General features: G+C 41.9%; 2 protein-coding genes across 6 annotated transcripts in view; one reads left to right on the top strand and one right to left on the bottom strand.

Moving 5' to 3' along the window:
* The window catches only part of LOC133563529 (alpha-mannosidase 2C1-like), a 54,431-nt gene that overhangs the window by 11,869 nt on the left and 24,058 nt on the right, over nucleotides 1–18,504 (bottom strand). For 3 of the 4 annotated variants that reach the window (XM_061917693.1, XM_061917695.1, XM_061917694.1), the window contains exons 22-26: nucleotides 15,736–15,845; nucleotides 14,471–14,550; nucleotides 14,261–14,403; nucleotides 14,090–14,193; nucleotides 13,627–13,998 (exon numbers count right to left, since the gene is read on the bottom strand). In XM_061917693.1, the coding sequence (XP_061773677.1) occupies nucleotides 13,851–13,998; nucleotides 14,090–14,193; nucleotides 14,261–14,403; nucleotides 14,471–14,550; nucleotides 15,736–15,845 (585 nt within the window). In that variant the 3' untranslated portion in view covers nucleotides 13,627–13,850. Of the gene's footprint in view, nucleotides 1–6,761; nucleotides 6,880–13,626; nucleotides 13,999–14,089; nucleotides 14,194–14,260; nucleotides 14,404–14,470; nucleotides 14,551–15,735; nucleotides 15,846–18,504 lie in introns of those variants that run through there. The other variant, XR_009809061.1, reaches the window with a different exon arrangement.
* LOC133563531 (endonuclease 8-like 1) lies at nucleotides 126–11,967 on the top strand. Of its 2 annotated transcripts, none has more exons than XM_061917696.1 (10): nucleotides 126–427; nucleotides 1,834–2,307; nucleotides 2,379–2,498; nucleotides 6,800–6,908; nucleotides 6,976–7,060; nucleotides 7,150–7,271; nucleotides 7,348–7,375; nucleotides 7,457–7,527; nucleotides 7,592–7,799; nucleotides 11,852–11,967. In XM_061917696.1, the coding sequence occupies exons 2-10, from the start codon at nucleotides 1,865–1,867 to the stop codon at nucleotides 11,896–11,898; spliced, it is 1,233 nt and encodes a 410-aa protein (XP_061773680.1). In that variant the 5' UTR covers nucleotides 126–427; nucleotides 1,834–1,864; the 3' UTR covers nucleotides 11,899–11,967. The 2 variants fall into 2 exon arrangements, with proteins under 2 accessions (XP_061773680.1, XP_061773681.1); XM_061917697.1 differs by lacking the exon at nucleotides 126–427 and adding an exon at nucleotides 1,558–1,703.

Raw genomic sequence — 18,504 nt, 5'->3', positions numbered from 1 at the left:
TTGTACTACGTGACACTACATTTACCATCATGCATTGCGCTGCTCACACATTGTGCTTTCGCCAATCGAATATTTGGTTTTAATTGAAGCTAACATCAAAAAATGGATGGATGGAGGATTTTTAGTTAAAAGTAATATAATGTGTGTTTTATGACGAATGTAATTTGGGGGAGAAGGTTGAAAGATAGTAAAAAGCTTACATGGAAAATCTCGCGATATCTTCGCAGCGTTGTTCAATGGCTGGTTGGCGGTAACGTTACACAACATGTTTGGTAACACGCACGCGATGGTAAATCCATGATGTCACTGACAACGCCGTCCTGCAGCATTTGGAATATCAACACATGAAATATAACTTGGCGTGAAAAAAACGGAATATAAAAACTGCTCTCAAATACAGTTAAGAGGACTGTGGCGTCTACTTCAGGTAAGTCGTTTAATGTCTAAGAAAAAGTGCACTAAAACGCTTGGTTATTCAACAAAAAAATATTAACAATTTTGTAACGTGAGTGCAAAGTATGTATTTTACATGGCGTGTGGTCTAAAAATACATTATAAATTGAGGTTGTACCTGCGATGTTTGACTATCTCCAATGCTACCTGAAGTAATTGAGGCGTCGTCTGACTTTGAATATAAAAAAAAGGTTCTCGTAACTTGTTTAGGTAACGGGTTACAATCAGTATAAAATTGCCAAGCTTGTGAGCAAAATCTAATCATGAGGTCTAAGATTAGATTTTGTCAAAAGAAAAAAAAAACATGCAACAACCAGATTCCATCCATCTTCTTCCGCTTATCCAAGGTCGGGTCGCGGGGGCAGCAGCCTAAGCAGGGAGGCCGAGACTTCCCTCTACCCAGCCACTTCGTCTAACTCCTCCCAGGGGATCCTGAAGCGTTCCCAGGCCAGCCGGGAGACATAGTATTCCCAACGTGTCCTGGGTCTTCCCCGTGGCCTCCTACCCGTTGGACGCGCCCTAAACACCTCCCTCGGGAGGACCAGATGCCCGAGCCACCTCATCTGGCTCCTCTCGATGTGGAGGAGCAGTGGCTTTACTTTGAGTTCCTCCTGGATGGCAGAGCTTCTCACCCTATCTTTAAGGGAGAGACCCGCCACCCTTTATTATAATACTTTTATTAGTAGATTGCACAGTTCAGTGCATATTCCGTACAATTGACCACTAAATGGTAACATCGTTAATCAATTCATGGCGGAGGAAACTCAATTTCGGCCGCTTGTACCCGTGATCTTATACTTTCGGTCATGACCCAAAGCTCATGACCATAGGTGAGGATGGGAACGTAGATCGACCGGTAATTTGAGAGCTTTGCCTTCCAGCTCAGCTCCTTCTAAACCACAACGGATCGGTACAAAGCCCGCATTACTGAAGACGCCGCACCGATCCGCCTGTTGATCTCTCGATCCACTCTTCCCTCACTCGTGAACAAGAAGCCCGAGGTAATTGAACTCCTCCACCTGGGGCAGGGTCTCCTCCCCAACCCGGAGATGGCACTCCACCCTTTTCCAGGAGAGAACCGTGGACTCTGTCTTGCAGGTGATGATTCTCATTCCGGTCGCTTCACACTCTGCTGCGAACCGATCCAGTAAAAGCTGAAGATCCCGGCCAGATGAAGCCATCAGGACCACATCTGCAAAAAGCAGAGACCTAATCCCGCGGCCACGAAACTCACCTCAGAAATATTCTGGGTAAATCAGTACAAACTCGCATGTAGAAATAGATGATCAAAACATTAATAGAGACATCCTTCAATTCCGTGCAAATGACAACAATACTGAAGTAAGGACATAACCTCATTGTTCATTTTTTTTTTTCCAGTTGCATAACTTCTGAGTTCCTTCCAACAAAAATGCCAGAGGGACCCGAACTCCATCTGGCCAGCCTTTATGTCAACAAAATGTGCGACGGGGTGGTGTTTGCTGGACCCGTCATAAAGTCTGATGTCAGCAAAAGCCCCGACGTGGCCTTCACCTGCGATGCGTACCGCATCAACGCCACTTCCAGAGGGAAGGAAGTGAAGCTCACGCTGACGCCCATCAAGAGTGACGACACCGAGGCCAAAGAGGCGCAGCAGCCGGTGGACATTGTCTTTCGCTTTGGGATGTCAGGGTTCTTCCGCTTCACCGCCCTGGATGAGCTTCCCAAGCATGCCCATCTGCGCTTTTATTCCAACGAGACGCCTGGCAGAGTGCTGAGCTACGTGGACGCACGCAGGTTCGGCAGCTGGCAGCCAAATGGGAAGTGGCAGCCTGACAGAGGACCCTGCATCATGTTTGAGTACAGAAGCTTCAGGTCAGGACCGCATCCATTATGATCACACACAAAAAAACTAAACTGTCATTTCCCTGACTTGCACTTGGCAGGGAGAAAGTGGTTTCGCATCTGTCTGACCGTGTCTTTGATCGACCCATCTGTGAAGTCCTGCTCAACCAGAAGTACTTCAACGGCATTGGCAACTACCTCAGGGCTGAAATCCTTTATAGGTTTGTATTTAGGCGGGTCTAAAACTACTTAAAGTGCAAATATTGCCATGGTGGAAAGACTGTGGTCTGTTTATCTACACGTGTGAATGTGGAAAGCGCTTTGGGCTCCTTAAAAAGGGGTAGAAAAGCGCTATACAAGTACAACCAACAACAACAAATGATTCCCCATTCTATTCAGCATACATTTAAAACACTCCTTACTTTTTGGAATATTACTTTGTGTGTATTGTTGTTAAGGGAATCAATCAATCAATCAATCAATGTTTATTTATATAGCCCCAAATCACAAATGTCTCAAAGGACTGCACAAATCATTACGACTACAACATCCTCGGAAGAACCCACAAAAGGGTAAGGAAAACTCACACCCAGTGGGCAGGGAGAATTCACATCCGGTGGGACGCCAGTGACAATGCTGACTATGAGAAACCTTGGAGAGGACCTCAGATGTGGGCAACCCCCCCCCTAGGGGACCGAAAGCAATGGATGTCGAGCGGGTCTAACATGATACTGTGAAAGTTCAATCCATAGTGGCTCCAACACAGCCGCAAGAGTCCAGTTCAAGCGGATCCAAGGCAGCAGCGAGAGTCCCGTCCACAGGAAACCATCTAAAGTGGAGGCGGATCAGCAGCGTAGAGATGTCCCCAACCGATACAGGCGAGCGGTCCATCCTGAGTCTCGACTCTGGACAGCCAGTACTTCATCCATGGTCATCGGACCGGACCCCCTCCACAAGGGAGGGGGGGACATAGGAGAAAAAAGAAAAAAAGAAGCGGCAGATCAACTGGTCTAAAAAGGAGGTCTATTTAAAGGCTAGAGTATACAGATGAGTTTTAAGGTCAGACTTAAATGCTTCTACTGAGGTAGCATCTCGAACTGTTACCGGGAGGGCATTCCAGAGTACTGGAGCCCGAACGGAAAACGCTCTATAGCCCGCAGACTTTTTTTGGGCTCTAGGAATCACTAATAAGCCGGAGTGTTTTAACTTGAATAGTCAAGTTAAAGGCCTACTGAAAGCCACTACTAGCGACCACACAGTCTGATAGTTTATATATCAATGATGAAATATTAACATTGCAACACATGCCAATACGGCCGCTTTAGTTTACTAAATTGCAATTTTAAATTTCCCGGGAGTTTCATCTTCGAAACGTCGTGTAATGATGACGTGTACGCAAGACGTCATGGGTTTTTAGGAAGTATGAGCACTGCACACACACACACACGGCTAAAAGTCGTCTGCTTTAACGGCATAATTATACAGTTTTTTGGACATCTGTGTTGCTGAATCTTTTGCAATTTGTTCAATTAAAATTGATAAGTCACAGTAGAAAGGTGGAGTTGGGAAGCTTTAGCCTTTAGCCACACAAACACACGGTGATTCCTTGTTTAAAGTTCCCGGAGGTGAAGCTTTCCTATGGATCAGAGCACGGTCAAGCAAACATTGATCCCGACCACATGTCAACCCGCAGGTTTCGGTGAGAAAATTGTGGTTAAAAAGTCAGTTCTTACCGGAGAAAAGCTGAGCTTGTGCCGTCCATACAGCTGTTGTCGACTCCCCTGAGACACTGCGCGTCAACACACCCGTGGAAATACCCTTCCGACTATCAGGTAATATTTAACTCACTAAAACACTAGCAACACAATAGAGAGATAAGGGATTTCTCAGAATTAACCTAGTAAATGTGTCTAAAACCATCGGAATCCGTCCCAATGCAATAGCGTTTTTTTTTTCCTAGTCCGTCGCTATCAATATCCTCAAACACAAATCTTTCATCCTCGCTCAAATTAATGGGGAAATTGTCGTTTTCTCGGTCCGAATAGCACTTTTTGTTGGATGCTCCCATTAAAAATAATGTGAATATGTGAGGAGCCCCCACACGGGTGACGTCATCGTCTGATACTTCCGGTAGAGGCAGGGCTTTTCTCTTAGCGCCGAAAGTTGCGAACTTTATCGTGGATGTTCTCTACTAAATCCTTTCAGAAAAATATGGCAATATGGCAAAATGATCAAGTATGACACAAAGAATGGACCTGCTATCCCCGTTTAAATAAGAACATCTCATTTCAGTAGGCCTTTAATGACTACTTTGTACATCACATGCCTTAAACCAGGGATGGTGCTACAAAGAGGCTGGGGGGTTTGAGGGGGCTATAGTTGAACCCGGGGAGAGAAATAATCCTGGAGGCCTTGACTTGGAAGTTCCCTTTTGGGAGAATAGCTGGGATTCCGACATGTGACTTCTTCCTGGAAGTGAACAGTCCAGCGGTGGTCAACGAAGCTAAGATGGCTATTATACAGCAAGCAGCGCGCAGACTGAGTACAAAAGAGGCTTAAATCTTTGTGCAAAAAGCAGATATGAGCACCAAATCAAAGGATCCAAAGGAATACAACCCTATATTCTATCACAAAAAGATTTGTCAAAAGATATTATGAATTAACCCAAAACCAGTGAAGTTGGCACGTTGTGTAAATAAAGACCGAATACAATGATTTTCAAATCCTTTCTAACTTATATTCAATTGGATAGACTGCAAAGACAAGATAGTTAAAATGTTCCAACTGAGAAACTTCATTTTTTTGCAAATAATCATTAACTTGGAATTTAATGGCAGCAACACATTGCAAAAAAGTTGTCACAGGGGCATTTTTACCACTGTGTTACATGGCCTTTCCTTTTAACAACACTCAGTAAACGTTTGGGAACTGAGGAGACCAATTTTTGAAGTTCTTCATATGGAATTATTTCCCATTCTTGCTTTATGAACAGCTTAAGTTGTTCAACAGTCCGGGGTCTCTGTTGTCAAATTTTACACTTGATAATGCACCACACATTTTCAATGGGAGACAGGTCTGGACTGCAGGCAGGCCAATCTAGTACCCGCACTCTTGTGACACGTACAGAATGTGGCTTGGCATTGTCTTGTTGAAATAAGCAGGGGCGTCCATGAAAAATATATGGCTTGAATGGCAACATATGTTGCAACAACACCTGTATGTACCTTTCAGCACTTAATGGTGCCTTCACAGATATGTAAGTTACCCATCCATGCCTTGGGCATTAAAAAAGCTCCATACCATCACAGATGCTGGCTTTTGAAGTTTGCGCCTATAACAGTCCAGATGGTTCTTTTCCTCTTTGGTCTAGAGGACACGACGTCCACAGTTTCCAAAAACAATTAGAAATGTGGACTTGTCAGACCACAGAACACTTTTCCACTTTGCATCAGTCCATCTTGGATGAGCTCGGGCCCAGCAAAGCCAGCGGCGTTTCTGGGTGTTGTTGATAAATGGTTTTCGCTTTGCATAGTAGAGTTTTAACTTGCACTTAAAGATGTAGCGAGGAACTGTAGTTACTCACAGTGGTTTTCTGAAGGGTCCCTGAGCCCATGCGGTGATATCCTTTATACACTGAAGTCGCTTTTTGATGCAGTACCGCCTGAAGAATCGTGCAGTGATTCCTCCAGATTCTCTGAACCTTTTGATGATATTACAGACAGTAGATGGTGAAATCCCTAAATTTCTTGCAATAGCTTGTTGAGAAATGTTGTTCTTGAACTGTTTGACAATTTGCTCATGCAGTTTTTCACAAAATGAACAACATTGCCCCATCCTTGTTTGTGAATGACTGGGCATTTCATGGAAGCTGCTTTTATACCAAATCATGGCACCCACCTGTTCCAAACAAGTGTTTGATGAGCATTCCTCAACTTTTTCGGTCTTTTTTGACACTTGTGCCAGCTTTTTTTAAGCATGTTGCAGGCATCAAATTCCAAAATGAGCTAATATTTGCAAAAAAAAAAAGTTTCTCAGATCCAACATTAAATATCTTGTCTTTGCAGTCTATTCAATTGAATATAAGTTAAAAAGGATTTACAAATCATTGTATTCTGTTTTTATTTACGATTTACACAACGTGCTACTTCACTAGTTTGGGGTTTTGTACATGTTGACAGTACATTGCAGTGTTATTTTGTTACAGCCGTGCCCACTGTGTGAAGTACTTTTGCAAGACTCCTTAGTCAAAAGAAAGGAAGCAATAATATCACACTTCACCAAAGAGCCTGCTGTAAAACAAATGACCATTGAATGAAGATACATACTCAGGTCACCGTGATCTGAAAAGGAGAGTGAAGAATGTTTTTGTATTCCCCAGATTCTAATCAGCCCTCACAAGTTTCCCTTTCATCTTCAAGCAATTCATAATTTCACTTGGAAATGTGTTTACTATAAAAGTGTAGCACTGTTTCCACACAAAATACCTTCTGTTTTTGGAAAGATGCCCATGTTTGTCTTCCAGGTTGAACATTCCACCCTTTGTGCCTGCCCGGACTGTGCTGGAAGGCCTCGAGTCAGAGGATGCGTGTGAAGACAAGAAAGCTGTAAAAAAGGAGATCCATAGCAAAAAGGTCAAATAAGTACAAACAAGTATTTTACCTAGATTATTAACAGTTTATTTTGCCCAAAAATGTTAAGGGAGCCAAAAAGGACAAAATGGAAGAGGAGAATACAGACCTGCTCAGACTTTGCCACACAGTACCGCTGGAGGTGGTGAAGTTAGGTAAGAATCCATGTTTCAAGGTTGATCGGGGTGGGGGGAAGACAACGGCACAAAGGTGCTCCTCTTATTTAGACTTTTTGTTTATGGAGGTGGGAAAGGTTACGATCCAGAGAAGAAAGACTACTCAGGTTTTGAGGCCTGGTTGCAGTGTTACTATGTGGATGGAATGAAGTCTGTACGCGACCACAATGGCAGGACTATGTGGTTCAAAGTATGCAAACACATTTTCATACGTAACAACTATATTTGTAGCATGTATTGACTAATATAAAATGGTGTCATTTCAGGGCGATCCAGGTCCTATGGCTCCTAAAGGTAAACGCCAGAAAAAATTGTTGAGATACCATTACACATAATAGAAAGCTTAGTGTGTCTTTATCTTTTCTCACACACCAGAATCAAAGTCTCCAAAGGCCAAAAAGAGAAAAGATACAGATGCAGACCATGATTACCCCCGCAAGAAAAAGGTATATTCAGTAGGTAATCACCACCAGCACATAGAAATCTAACCCCATTGTGGCTGTACTTCAGGTGTCCAGGAAACAGAACTCTGACAGCACAGTGAAGAAAAAAGCAGCCAAAAAGCCAACAAAAGCAGCAAAGGAAGAAGAAAATGTACCTCAAGAAGAAGCCACACCCAGAAGAAGATCAGTCAAGTCCTCGGAAGCAAACACACCTCAGCGAGAACCGAAATCCACGTCAGGCAGGAGGAAAAAGAACAATACAGAGCCAGCTGCAGGTCTGATTCTAATAATACTCACATTTTCTGAAAATATTAAGAGCCTGATCTTTGAGGATCCAATTCCCACACACTTATCTGTGTGCGCAAACTATAAAATTGCATGTACTGTTGGTGGACGTGTTGTATGTGATCTACTTTGTGCAATTGATAGCTGCAAAAGTGGCGCAGATCACCCTATTTTTGTGTACTAGAAGCATTATGTGGCCTTGGAAACACTTCTTTCCCTCTACATTCATGTTATTATGCTCTCCACACTGGAGGGGGGCTTATATTAGATTATAGCACATATCGATGATCTAACACCTTTTCTGCAATATAGAATCTCAATATTAGATTATAGCACATATCGATGATCTAACACCTTTTCTGCAATATAGAATCTCAATATGTATACTATTTGCAGCAGGAATGATCAAACTGCGTATTGCAAGACATTTTTTTAGGAGTTATACTAAATACAAAAAAAAAAAACGCAACGCTTTTGTTCTTGTTCCCAATTTAAATGAACTCAAAGATCGAAAACTTTGACTATAAACACAAAATACCTGTTCCTCTCAAATATTGTTCACAAATCTGTATACATTTGTTAGTGAGCATTTTTTCTTTGCCAAGATAATCCATCCCACCTGACAGGTGTGCCTTGAGCTGTCCAAAATAAAAGGCCACTGTGAAATGTGCAGTTTTATCACACAACACAATGCTTCAGATGTCGCAAGTTTTGAGGGAGCGTGCAGTAGGCATGCTGACTGCAGCAATGTCCACCAGAGCTGTTGCCCGTCAATTACATGTTTATTTCTCCACCATAAGAATAGAATAGAATTGAAGTTACTTTATTGATCCCTGGGGGAAATTCAGCACCACAGTTTGCTCACAATAAACAATGATAATAATAAATAATATAATATATATGAATAATATAAATATATTCTACATATATTCTACATTTAAGTGCAGTCAAGGAACATATGCATTATACAGTCTGATGGCTGTCGGTGTGAAGGACCTCCTCTGTGGTTCCGTGTTGCATTTTGGGAGTCTGAACCTTCCACTGAACGTGCTCATTCGCTCTGCAAGGTCCGAGTGTAGTGGGTGGGAGGTGTTGTCCATAATAGCTAGGAGTTTTGCTAGACTTCTCCTCTCTGACACCACCGCCAGAGAGTCCAGCTCCACTCCCATCTCGTTACAGGCCTTCTCTACCAACTTGTCCAGTCTGTTTGCGTCCCTCACTCTCAGCCCGCTGCCCCAGCAAGCCACGGCGTACAAGAAGGCGCTCGTAGAACATCTTCAACATCTTTGTACAGACGTTGAAGGATCCTAGCCTCCAAAGGAAATATAGATTCGGCTCTGTCCCTTCTTGTAGAGGGCCTCAGCGTGTTTTGACCCATTCAGCTTGTTGTCCATGTGTACTCCGAGGTATTTATAATCCTCTACCATGTCCACATCCACCCCCTTGATGGAAACAGGGGTCGCCAGAGTACTCCTCCTCCTTCCCAGGTCCACAACCAGCTCCTTGGTCTCCGTAACATTGAGCTGGAGGTGGTTCTTTCCACACCATGTGACAAAGTCCTCCACCAGTGTCCTGTATTCCTCGTCATCACCTTCCTCAGTACACCTTACTATCGCAGAGTCATCAGAAAACTTCTGAAGGTGGCAGGACTCTGATAATGGAAATGGGCGGTGTAAATGGTGAAGAGGAAGGGGAAGAGTACTGTAGCCTCCGGGGCCCCGGTGTTGCTGACCAGCCTGTCAGACACACAGTCCTGCAGTCGCACGTACTGTGGTCTGTCAGGTAATCTACAACCCAGGACACCAAGGGGGCCTCCACCTGCATCTTCTCCAACTTCACACCCAGTAGCCCAGACTGTTTAGTATAAGCCGCCTCCAAAGGTGTTTCAGAGAATTTGGCAATACATCCAACTGGGCTCACAGCCGCAGACCATATGTAACCACACAAGCCATGATTGGCTGAGACCTGCCACCCGGACAGCTGCTGCAACAATTGGTTTGCTTAACCATAGCATTTCTGCACAAACTGTAAGAAACTACCATGAATTGATTAACGTGGACCCCGACTTAAACAAGTTGAAAAACGTATTCGGGTGTTACCAATTAGTGGTCAATTGTACGGAATATGTACTGTACTGTGCAATCTACTAATAAATGTATCAATCAATCAATCTGTCTCAGGAAAGCTCATCTGCATGCTCGTGGTCCTCATCGGGGTCTCGACCTAGCTGCAGTTTGTCTTCTTAACCAACTTGAGTGGACCTCAATGGCGTCTGGTACAATACAGAGGTTTTGGTATGGGCAGGGGTATGTTATTATTGACAGCGAAACCATGTGCATTTTATTGATGGCATTTTCCATGCGCAGAGCTACCGTGACGAAACCCTGAGCCCCATTGTTGTACTAATCACCTGAGGCCATCACCTTTATAAATAAAATTTACTAACTCATGTTGCATGGATCTGGAAGCTAAAAACATCCCAGTTCTTGCATGACCAGCATACTCACCGGACATGTCACCCAGTAAGCATGTTTGAGATAATGTGGATCGGCATACAACAGTGTGTTACAGTTCTTGTCATAATCCCCCTAATAAAGCAAAACTGCACATTTCAGAGTGGCCTTTTAATGTGGGCAGCCTAAGGCACACCTGTGCAATAATCATGCTGTTTAATCAGCATTTTGATATGCCACACCAGTGAGGTGGGATGGATCATCTTGGCAAATAAGAAATGCTCACTAACACAGATTTTTGTAAGCAATTTTTGAGAGGAATATATATTTTGTGTATAGTAAAAGTTTCAGATCTTTAAGTTCAATTCATGATAAATGGGAGCAAAAACAAAAGTGTTGTGTTTATATATTTGTTCAATACCATATTTTTCGGAGTATAAGTCGCACCTGACGAAAATGCATAATAAAGAAGGAAAAAAACATACAAGTCGCACTGGAGTATAAGTTGCATTTTTGGGGGGAAATTTATTTGATAAAATCCATCACCAAGAATAGACATTTGAAAGGCAATTTAAAATAAATAAAGAATAGTGAACAACAGGCTGAATAAGTGTAGGTTATATGAGGCATAAATAAGCAACTGCTATGTTAACCTAACATATTATGGTAAGAGTCATTCAAATAACTATAACATATAGAACATGCTATACCTTTACCAAACTATCTGTCACTCCTAATCCATAAATCCCATGAAATCTTATACGTCTAGTCTCTTACGTGAATGAGCTAAATAATATTATTTGATATTTTACGGTAATGTGTTAATAATTTCACACATAAGTTGCTCCTGAGTATAACTCGCACCCCCGGCCAAACTATGAAAAAAAAACTGCTACTTATAGTCCGAAAAATACGGTGCATATTTTCTAAATCAAAAAAGGAATACCATTAAAAAACAACATAAATTAATAGAATTTGGTTTAATCGGCCCTTTAAGTTGTCCAGCAGCTATAAAATTATATTGCTGAATATATATATTCTTATTTTTATTTCTAACAGTCCAAATATGACATGCACACGTAGAACAAAGGCTTCTCTGTTCAGTTGTCTTTGCAGCGTGATCGCCTCCTTTCTCACAGCCCTGTGTGCAACTATGCCAGTTCCTTTCTCACAGCCCTGTGTGCAACTATGCCAGTTCCTTTCTCACAGCCCTGTGTGCAACTATGCCAGTTTGCACGCAGATTTCAGACTTTTTAAGAGGCACAATACTGCCTGCAGGACAGTTTCAGCATTGATAAATCTCACTGTTCATGTTGAGTGATTTGTATTTGCATTTTCTCCTCCCAGTATTGTGGGCATTCTGATAATCAACATATATTCTGCATACATCATTAAGACAAATATGTTAAATGGAGGGAATAAGCGATAGAAAATGGATGGATGGGATGGATTGCACTCCTTATTTTGCTCATTAATCGACAAATATTTAGATCAGCTTTGCGTGTGCTAACAAGTTTGCATGTGTTTTGATACACATAAACCTTTTGTAGATTATACTGTAAGTGTGGTAAACTTACTTTTTGTTGCAGGCTTCAAGACACGTAGCGGGAGACTGACAAGACAGAATGTCAAGTAAAGGACATCTATTGGAAAATACTGTTTTTATTCCATGATACATATTTTTAATAAACATTTTACAAGTTTATTCTTGGCATAATTTTCAATCACAATTCACAATACAGTAAATTATTTGATTTAATGTGAAGTTAATTATATTTATATAGCGCTTTTCTCTTGTGACTCGAAGCGCTTTACATTGTGGAGCCCGATATCTAAGTTACATTTTGAAACCAGTGTGGGTGGCACTGGGAGCAGGTGGGTAAAGTGTCTTGCCCGAGGACACAACGGCAGTGACTAGGTTGGCAGAAGCGGGGATCGAACCCGGAACCCTCAGGTTGCTGGCACAGCCACTCTACCAACCGAGCTATAGCGCCCCAGCAAAGTGTCTCTGACGTCTCTTTTGACCCAACTACACAGCCGCCTCATCCCTCAGCCCAGGAGGAGACGGCAAGACCAGAAACACACTTCACTGACATTTAGAAGATGATGGTAAATGTGTAGCACCATATTGCACACCTGGGCTGCGTCTGATGAATAAAGTATGGCCTAGGATCATTTTGTACACACATGGCAAAAAATATAAGCTTGACAATGCGTCTAATCAAGCTGTCAACAGAAATTATGGCTACCGAGCTCTACTCTTTCCTCTCTCCCTCTTGAGTACAGGTAAAAAAAGCTTCTTTATGGTGACGGCCACCTATGTCACGTGACACATGCTTCTTTTCCTTGTGTACACATCCACAAACACCACGTGACATACACACATGATCTGGCTCCTGCAATGACTAACATGGCTAATTTGCATAATACACTAAAAACTACGTGGGTCTCTTGAGGCAGACGATGAGAGTCCTGTAAAATGTATATATACAGTGGGGCAAAAAAGTATTTAGTCAGCCAGCGATTGTGCAAGTTCTCCCACTTAAAATGATGACAGAGGTCTGTAATTTTCATCATAGGTACACTTCAACTGTGAGAGACAGAATGTGAAGAAAAAAATCCAGGAATTCACATTGTAGGAATTTTAAATAATTTATTTGTAAATTATGGTAGAAAATAAGTATTTGGTCAACCATTCAAAGCTCTCACTGATGGAAGGAGGTTTTGGCTCAAAATCTTACGATACATGGCCCCATTCATTCTTTCCTTAACACGGATCAATCGTCCTGTCCCCTTAGAAGAAAAACAGCTCCAAAGCATGATGTTTCCACCCCCATGCTTCACAGTAGGTTTGGTGTTCTTGGGATGCAACTTAGTATTCTTCCTCCAAATACGACGAGTTGAGTTTATACCAAAATGGATACATGGATGATACAGCAGAGGATTGGGAGAATGTCACGTGGTCAGATGAAACCAAAATAGAACTTTTTGGTACAAACTCAACTCATCATGTTTGGAAGAAGAAGAATACTGAGTTGATCCCAAGAACACCATACCTACTGTGAAGCATGGGGGTGGAAACATCATGCTTTGGGGCTGTTTTTCTGCTAAGGGGACAGAACGATTGATCTGTGTTAAGGAAAGAATGAATGGGGCCATGTATCGTGAGATTTTGAGCCAAAACCTCCTTCCATCAGTGAGAGCTTTGAATGGTTGAACAAATACTTATTTTCCACCATAATTTACAAAAAAATCTTTAAAATTCCTACAATGTGAATTCCTGGATTTTTTTTCAGCTTCTGTCTCTCACAGTTGAAGTGTACCTATGATGAAAATTACAGACCTCTGTCATCATTTTAAGTGGGAGAACTTGCACAATCGCTGGCTGAATAAATACTTTTTTGCCCCACTGTATTTTCCTGAGTTGTTCCTTCATTATTAGCAATTTTGTACTGAGCAGCCAGGACACCAACGTGTTATCAATCTTCTATTGTGACATCACAAAAAAACCCACATGTACATTTGAATTAAATTATGTCACTTGAGGACAATTTGTGCAACTTAAGGCAAACTTTCCCTAAAAATACCTTAAGAGGTTCCACTCTGTGTCTGATGACTTGCTGTTTGAAATATAAGCAGCAGCGATCTAACTTGGAATGGAGTGAAGTGGAGAATGATCCCATCTGCAGAGTCACATGCTGGCTGAGTAGTGTCTGTTTGCTCTAAAAGATCACAACTGAAAGGAAATAGTATATTGTAGTCAACACACATACGTTTTATTCAATGATATTCTGTATAAAATGTGACATTGCAGAAATGCTACTTACTGCCAGGCCTCCTTGATTGGAAGAGTTGTGTGGAGGGTTGCAGTCACACCTCCGCCGTAAGCCTCGTACATTCTGACAAGGAGGGCTCCCTTCCTGCCTTCCGCCTGTTGTTGTAAATGCCGGCTGAGCATACTTATTCAACATAGGTCAAGGTTCTGGTCGGTGTGATACCTGTTTAACAGTCTCTAGGATGACAGCTGCAGGGCTAATGGAAAAGGCGCTCCAGGGCGCCATGTCAGAGGAGCACGGGGTTAACCTTAAAGGGCAATTGAGGTTGTACGCACATTGGATGACTCCGGCATCTTGTAAGGTCCCTGCAATACAAAATAGGATAAAAGTGAACATTCAAACGTGGTAAATACAACCTAAAGTGGGACTAACCTGCATGTGGCATGATTGCATAGGTGAAGTGATGAGATCCCATATCAGCGTTGGCATCTGGAGCCTTTGGCGCCCTCAAACTGAGATAAAGAAGTATTCAAATGAACTGTTTTGAACGGATCTTTTAATTGAACAATATGAACCAATTCCCATTTGGGAGTTGAAGTTTGCATGCCATTTTTATATCAAAGTTGCCCCACTACCTACAGTACATGTGTGTACATTTACTGCTGTACCAGGAAGGAGGATAATTTACTATAATGCCTGAAAAAAAAATGTTCAGCTGGTAGGGTAGTACAGTTGTGCATTAATCTTTATCATGTGAACATTTGTATTGTAGTTGTATTTATATGTATCGTAAATATGTACATTTAATTTTTAATTCATATTTTTTTCTGTGTTAGCAGTTGTAGTAGTTTGCATGGACTTTTATCTGTGGGATCTTTAGTATTTTTAGGTAAGGGAAAATACAACAGCATGGGGCTATGGTATGTGAGAATGAGATTTTTTTAAGTGTTCTTTCTTAATCCATAGTGATGTTTAATGCAGCTAGTACTTTCCCATGTAGTGTGTCTTCTCGTGACCTCCTTGCTTTTATCTTATGTCCGCTAGTAAAGTCTTTGGTTTGTCTTAAGGGCTCCTGTTTGTCAGCTTACACAGCTGTTTTGGCCAGTTTCTTATCTGTTTTGAAGAAGCAGCCGTGCTCCTTTCCGGGCGAGAGGGGCTGTTTTTGTTCTACAGAAGCTGACTCTTTTTGTTTGGATTTAGACCTCTTCTTGCTGATGCTATTGTCGCACTGTAAGGGCTGGTCTCCTGAAGCTTCAGTAAAACTTGGTATTGTACTATTCTGTCTCTGGAGTCTTTTTATTCAACATATGTGTCATCCAAAAGAAATTGTGATTGACATGTGTGTTTTATTACCTGAGAGGAAGACTCAGGGAAGGCACAACAGGTACCATCCAATGTAATGTATACAATGCAAATTAAAATTGTAATAATATTTCGGAATAATTTCCACCAACAGAGTAAATATTGGTGAGATATGCAAGTTTGAATTACTAAAAGATACATTTTGTAACTGCTGCAAGTGATGTTTGAGTTAAAGCAAACAAAATATAATGAGCCGGTATTTCTAACGGCTCTTTTGACACGGGTGGCACCACAAGATCGCACAAGATTGGTCTCCCTTGAAGGAGCCATACATCCCATCTCTTTCAACTGCGACTCAACAGTGTAATTAGTGTTTTATTCAAACGTTGACTTACAGCGAGAGCGCCATTGTGTTCTTGAAGACCGAATACCCGTACTTGCAGTCATTGAGCAGTGCCACTCCAAAATTGTGCTCTGACAAATCGGCCCATTTATGACCCCATACCTGAGGAGAAAAGAAACATGGTGGCAAATAGAAAAAGAGGAAAAAACATTATTCAAAATAACTACATTACACTAGTTGTAGTGTTTTTATAAGGTGTATGGACAAAAGTACTATATTGACACACCCTTTTTATTTACTGCAGTTTTATTGTCAACCTGTGTAAGTCTACAGTCCAGTTAATTTGTAACTTTTAGTAGGTGTAACAATACATTAGCATGGAAGAAAATGAAGCAAATGCCAGCGGTGTAGCAAACGGAGTGCTGGGAGCCTAGCCCTTCACAGTGGGGACCTAACCTAAACAGGGACTAAAGGGGCAAGGGAGGGTGTGCTTCTACCACTATTTGGGCCTGGAGAAGCTCAGATCAAGTGTCCATCCATCCATCTTCTGCCGCTTGTCCCTCTCGAGCATTCTAATCACCACCGATAAAAGAGCTGCACGTATGTGGGCTTACAGGTTGCCCCAGTCAGGATGAATCAAGGTTGCTAAAAACTTTACAAGACTGACTTTAGTAATTTAGTAGGTGTAAATACTTGGGGTGTAAAAAAAATAAACAATTTTTAGATTAATTGCTATTCATATTTGTAACCCATCCATCCATCCATCCATCTATCCATCCATCCTTGTTTTCTACCGCTAGTCCCTTTTTTTGGGGTCGTGGGGGGTCGCCATTACAGGTGCATTCGGGCGGAAAGCGGGGTAGACCCTGGACAAGTCGCCACCTCATCGCAAGTCCAACACAGATAGACAGACAACATTCACACTCACATTCACACACGAGGGGCCATTTAGTGTTGCCAATCAACTTATCCCCAGGTGCATGTCTTTGGAGGTGGGAGGAAGCCGGAGTACCCAGAGGGAACCCACACAGTCACGGGGAGAACATGCCAACTCCACACAGAAAGATCGAGAGCCCAGGACTACTCAGGACCTTCGTATTGTGAGGCGTGAGGCAGATGCCCCAATCCCTCTACCACCGTGCTGCCCATATTTGTAACCATTTTTACTTAATCATTTAAAAACCCCCATAAAAAATCGATTTTTAATTTAAAAAAAAAAAAAGATTTTTAATTTGATTATTTTTCCCAATCTGTCCTGTCCAGCCACTCAGCAAATCATATTGCTGATGTAGATGTCCATATCTGCTGTACAGATTTACTTTAGAAAAGAGAAGTGTGGGATACTTTTCTTGTTGCTTTATTTTTATTTGACTTTATTAAATGTTTGGGAAGCATTTTATTAAACAAAACCTGTTTCTTTTAAGTAATATAGAAATTGGTCAGAGCTGTTCATCTATTTTAATGGAGAAATCGAGAATCGATTCGGAATTGAATCGCTACCTCCAAGAGTGGAATCTAATCGTGTGGTGCCCAAAGATTCACAGCCCGACTAAATATGAAATAAAATGTTGTGCTGCATGACTGGCTTTATGTTCACTCTCACATTTCACTTTGCGACACGCAAATTTGCAAGTCTTTGTCTCCAAGTGTATTTTGGGTAAAGTCGTCATTTACCGACCACCAATGTCATCAGTCACATTTGTCAACAGAGTACAAAAAAGTGAGCATTTTTACCACAAAGTGGTACCAATGAGTGGTAGTTCATATAAACATAAGGAGAGTGGCAAAGGAAAGGAAAAAAAGAGAGTAAGTGCAGCGTTGTGTACGTTGTGTGTAGTTTTTCCTACTGCTCCGAGCATGCTGCCAACCCACGTCGCCGGTGTGAGAGGCGAGCGTGTCATGTGGTTTCTGGCCTGAACAGTGCTCCTGGTCATCGTGGTCCTGCCTTTATGATAAATGTCTTGTTGTTTTGATTGTTAAATCTTTTAAACTTGACAAACAACTAAGCTCATTGGTAAAAACTTACCTTCTTACTCTAACCTACTCAGTGGCCTAGTGGTTAGAGTGTCCGCCCTGAGATCGGTAGGTTGTGAGTTCAAACCCCGGCCGAGTCATACCAAAGACTATAAAAATGGGACCCATTGCCTCCCTGCTTGGCACTCAGCATCAAGCGTTGGAATTGGGGATTAAATCACCATTAATGATTCCCGGGCGTGGTATTGCTGCTGCCCACTGCTCTCCTCACTTCCCAGGAGTGATCAAGGGGATGGGTCAAATGCACAGGACAAATTTCACCATACCTAGTGTGTGTGTGACAATCACTGGTACTTTAACTTCCAACTTAGACTAATCCAGAAGGTCACATTTTACCTTCCCATAAACCAGTTAGTCATGTATACATCCCGCTTGGACACTTGTAACTCATTATACATTGGTATCAATCAGCTTTTGGAGTAGCAAGCCTAAACTTTGGAACGCTCTACCTCTGAATCTCAAAACGGCAACATCTCGCGATACTTTTAAATCTTCTTTAAAACTCAGTTTTTGCGCTGGTGTTTTAACACAAACTGAGCTGGACATATATATGGACATTTTATCTTCTTTCTTTTTATCCATTTTGAACTGTGTTTGATAGATTTTTTTTCATTTTTTACACAGTTCTTATGCATTTTAACTGTGTTTTACATATGGAATGCTTTGTGCTTATAGTGTCTGTCAATAGGTGTCTGTACCTGACACCTTCTACAGTTTGTTAGCTACCTCTCTTTGTTTATAATGTCTCTTTTCTGCTGGATCTACTCTCTATTTTATGCTGCAGCTG

This window comes from Nerophis ophidion, linkage group LG12, assembly GCF_033978795.1.
Source record: "Nerophis ophidion isolate RoL-2023_Sa linkage group LG12, RoL_Noph_v1.0, whole genome shotgun sequence".
NCBI classification, from domain to species: domain Eukaryota; kingdom Metazoa; phylum Chordata; class Actinopteri; order Syngnathiformes; family Syngnathidae; genus Nerophis; species Nerophis ophidion.
This window is presented reverse-complemented; position numbering and strand designations above follow the sequence as displayed.

Excerpts from the sequence above, each read along its gene's own strand:
- LOC133563531 (XM_061917696.1), top strand. The coding sequence starts at position 1,865 with ATGCCAGAGGGACCCGAACTCCATCTGGCCAGCCTTTATGTCAACAAA. Across the intron at positions 7,061-7,149 it reads GCTGGAGGTGGTGAAGTTAG|GTGGGAAAGGTTACGATCCA; the intron begins GTAAGAATCCAT and ends TTGTTTATGGAG. Across the intron at positions 7,800-11,851 it reads CAATACAGAGCCAGCTGCAG|GCTTCAAGACACGTAGCGGG; the intron begins GTCTGATTCTAA and ends TTTTTGTTGCAG.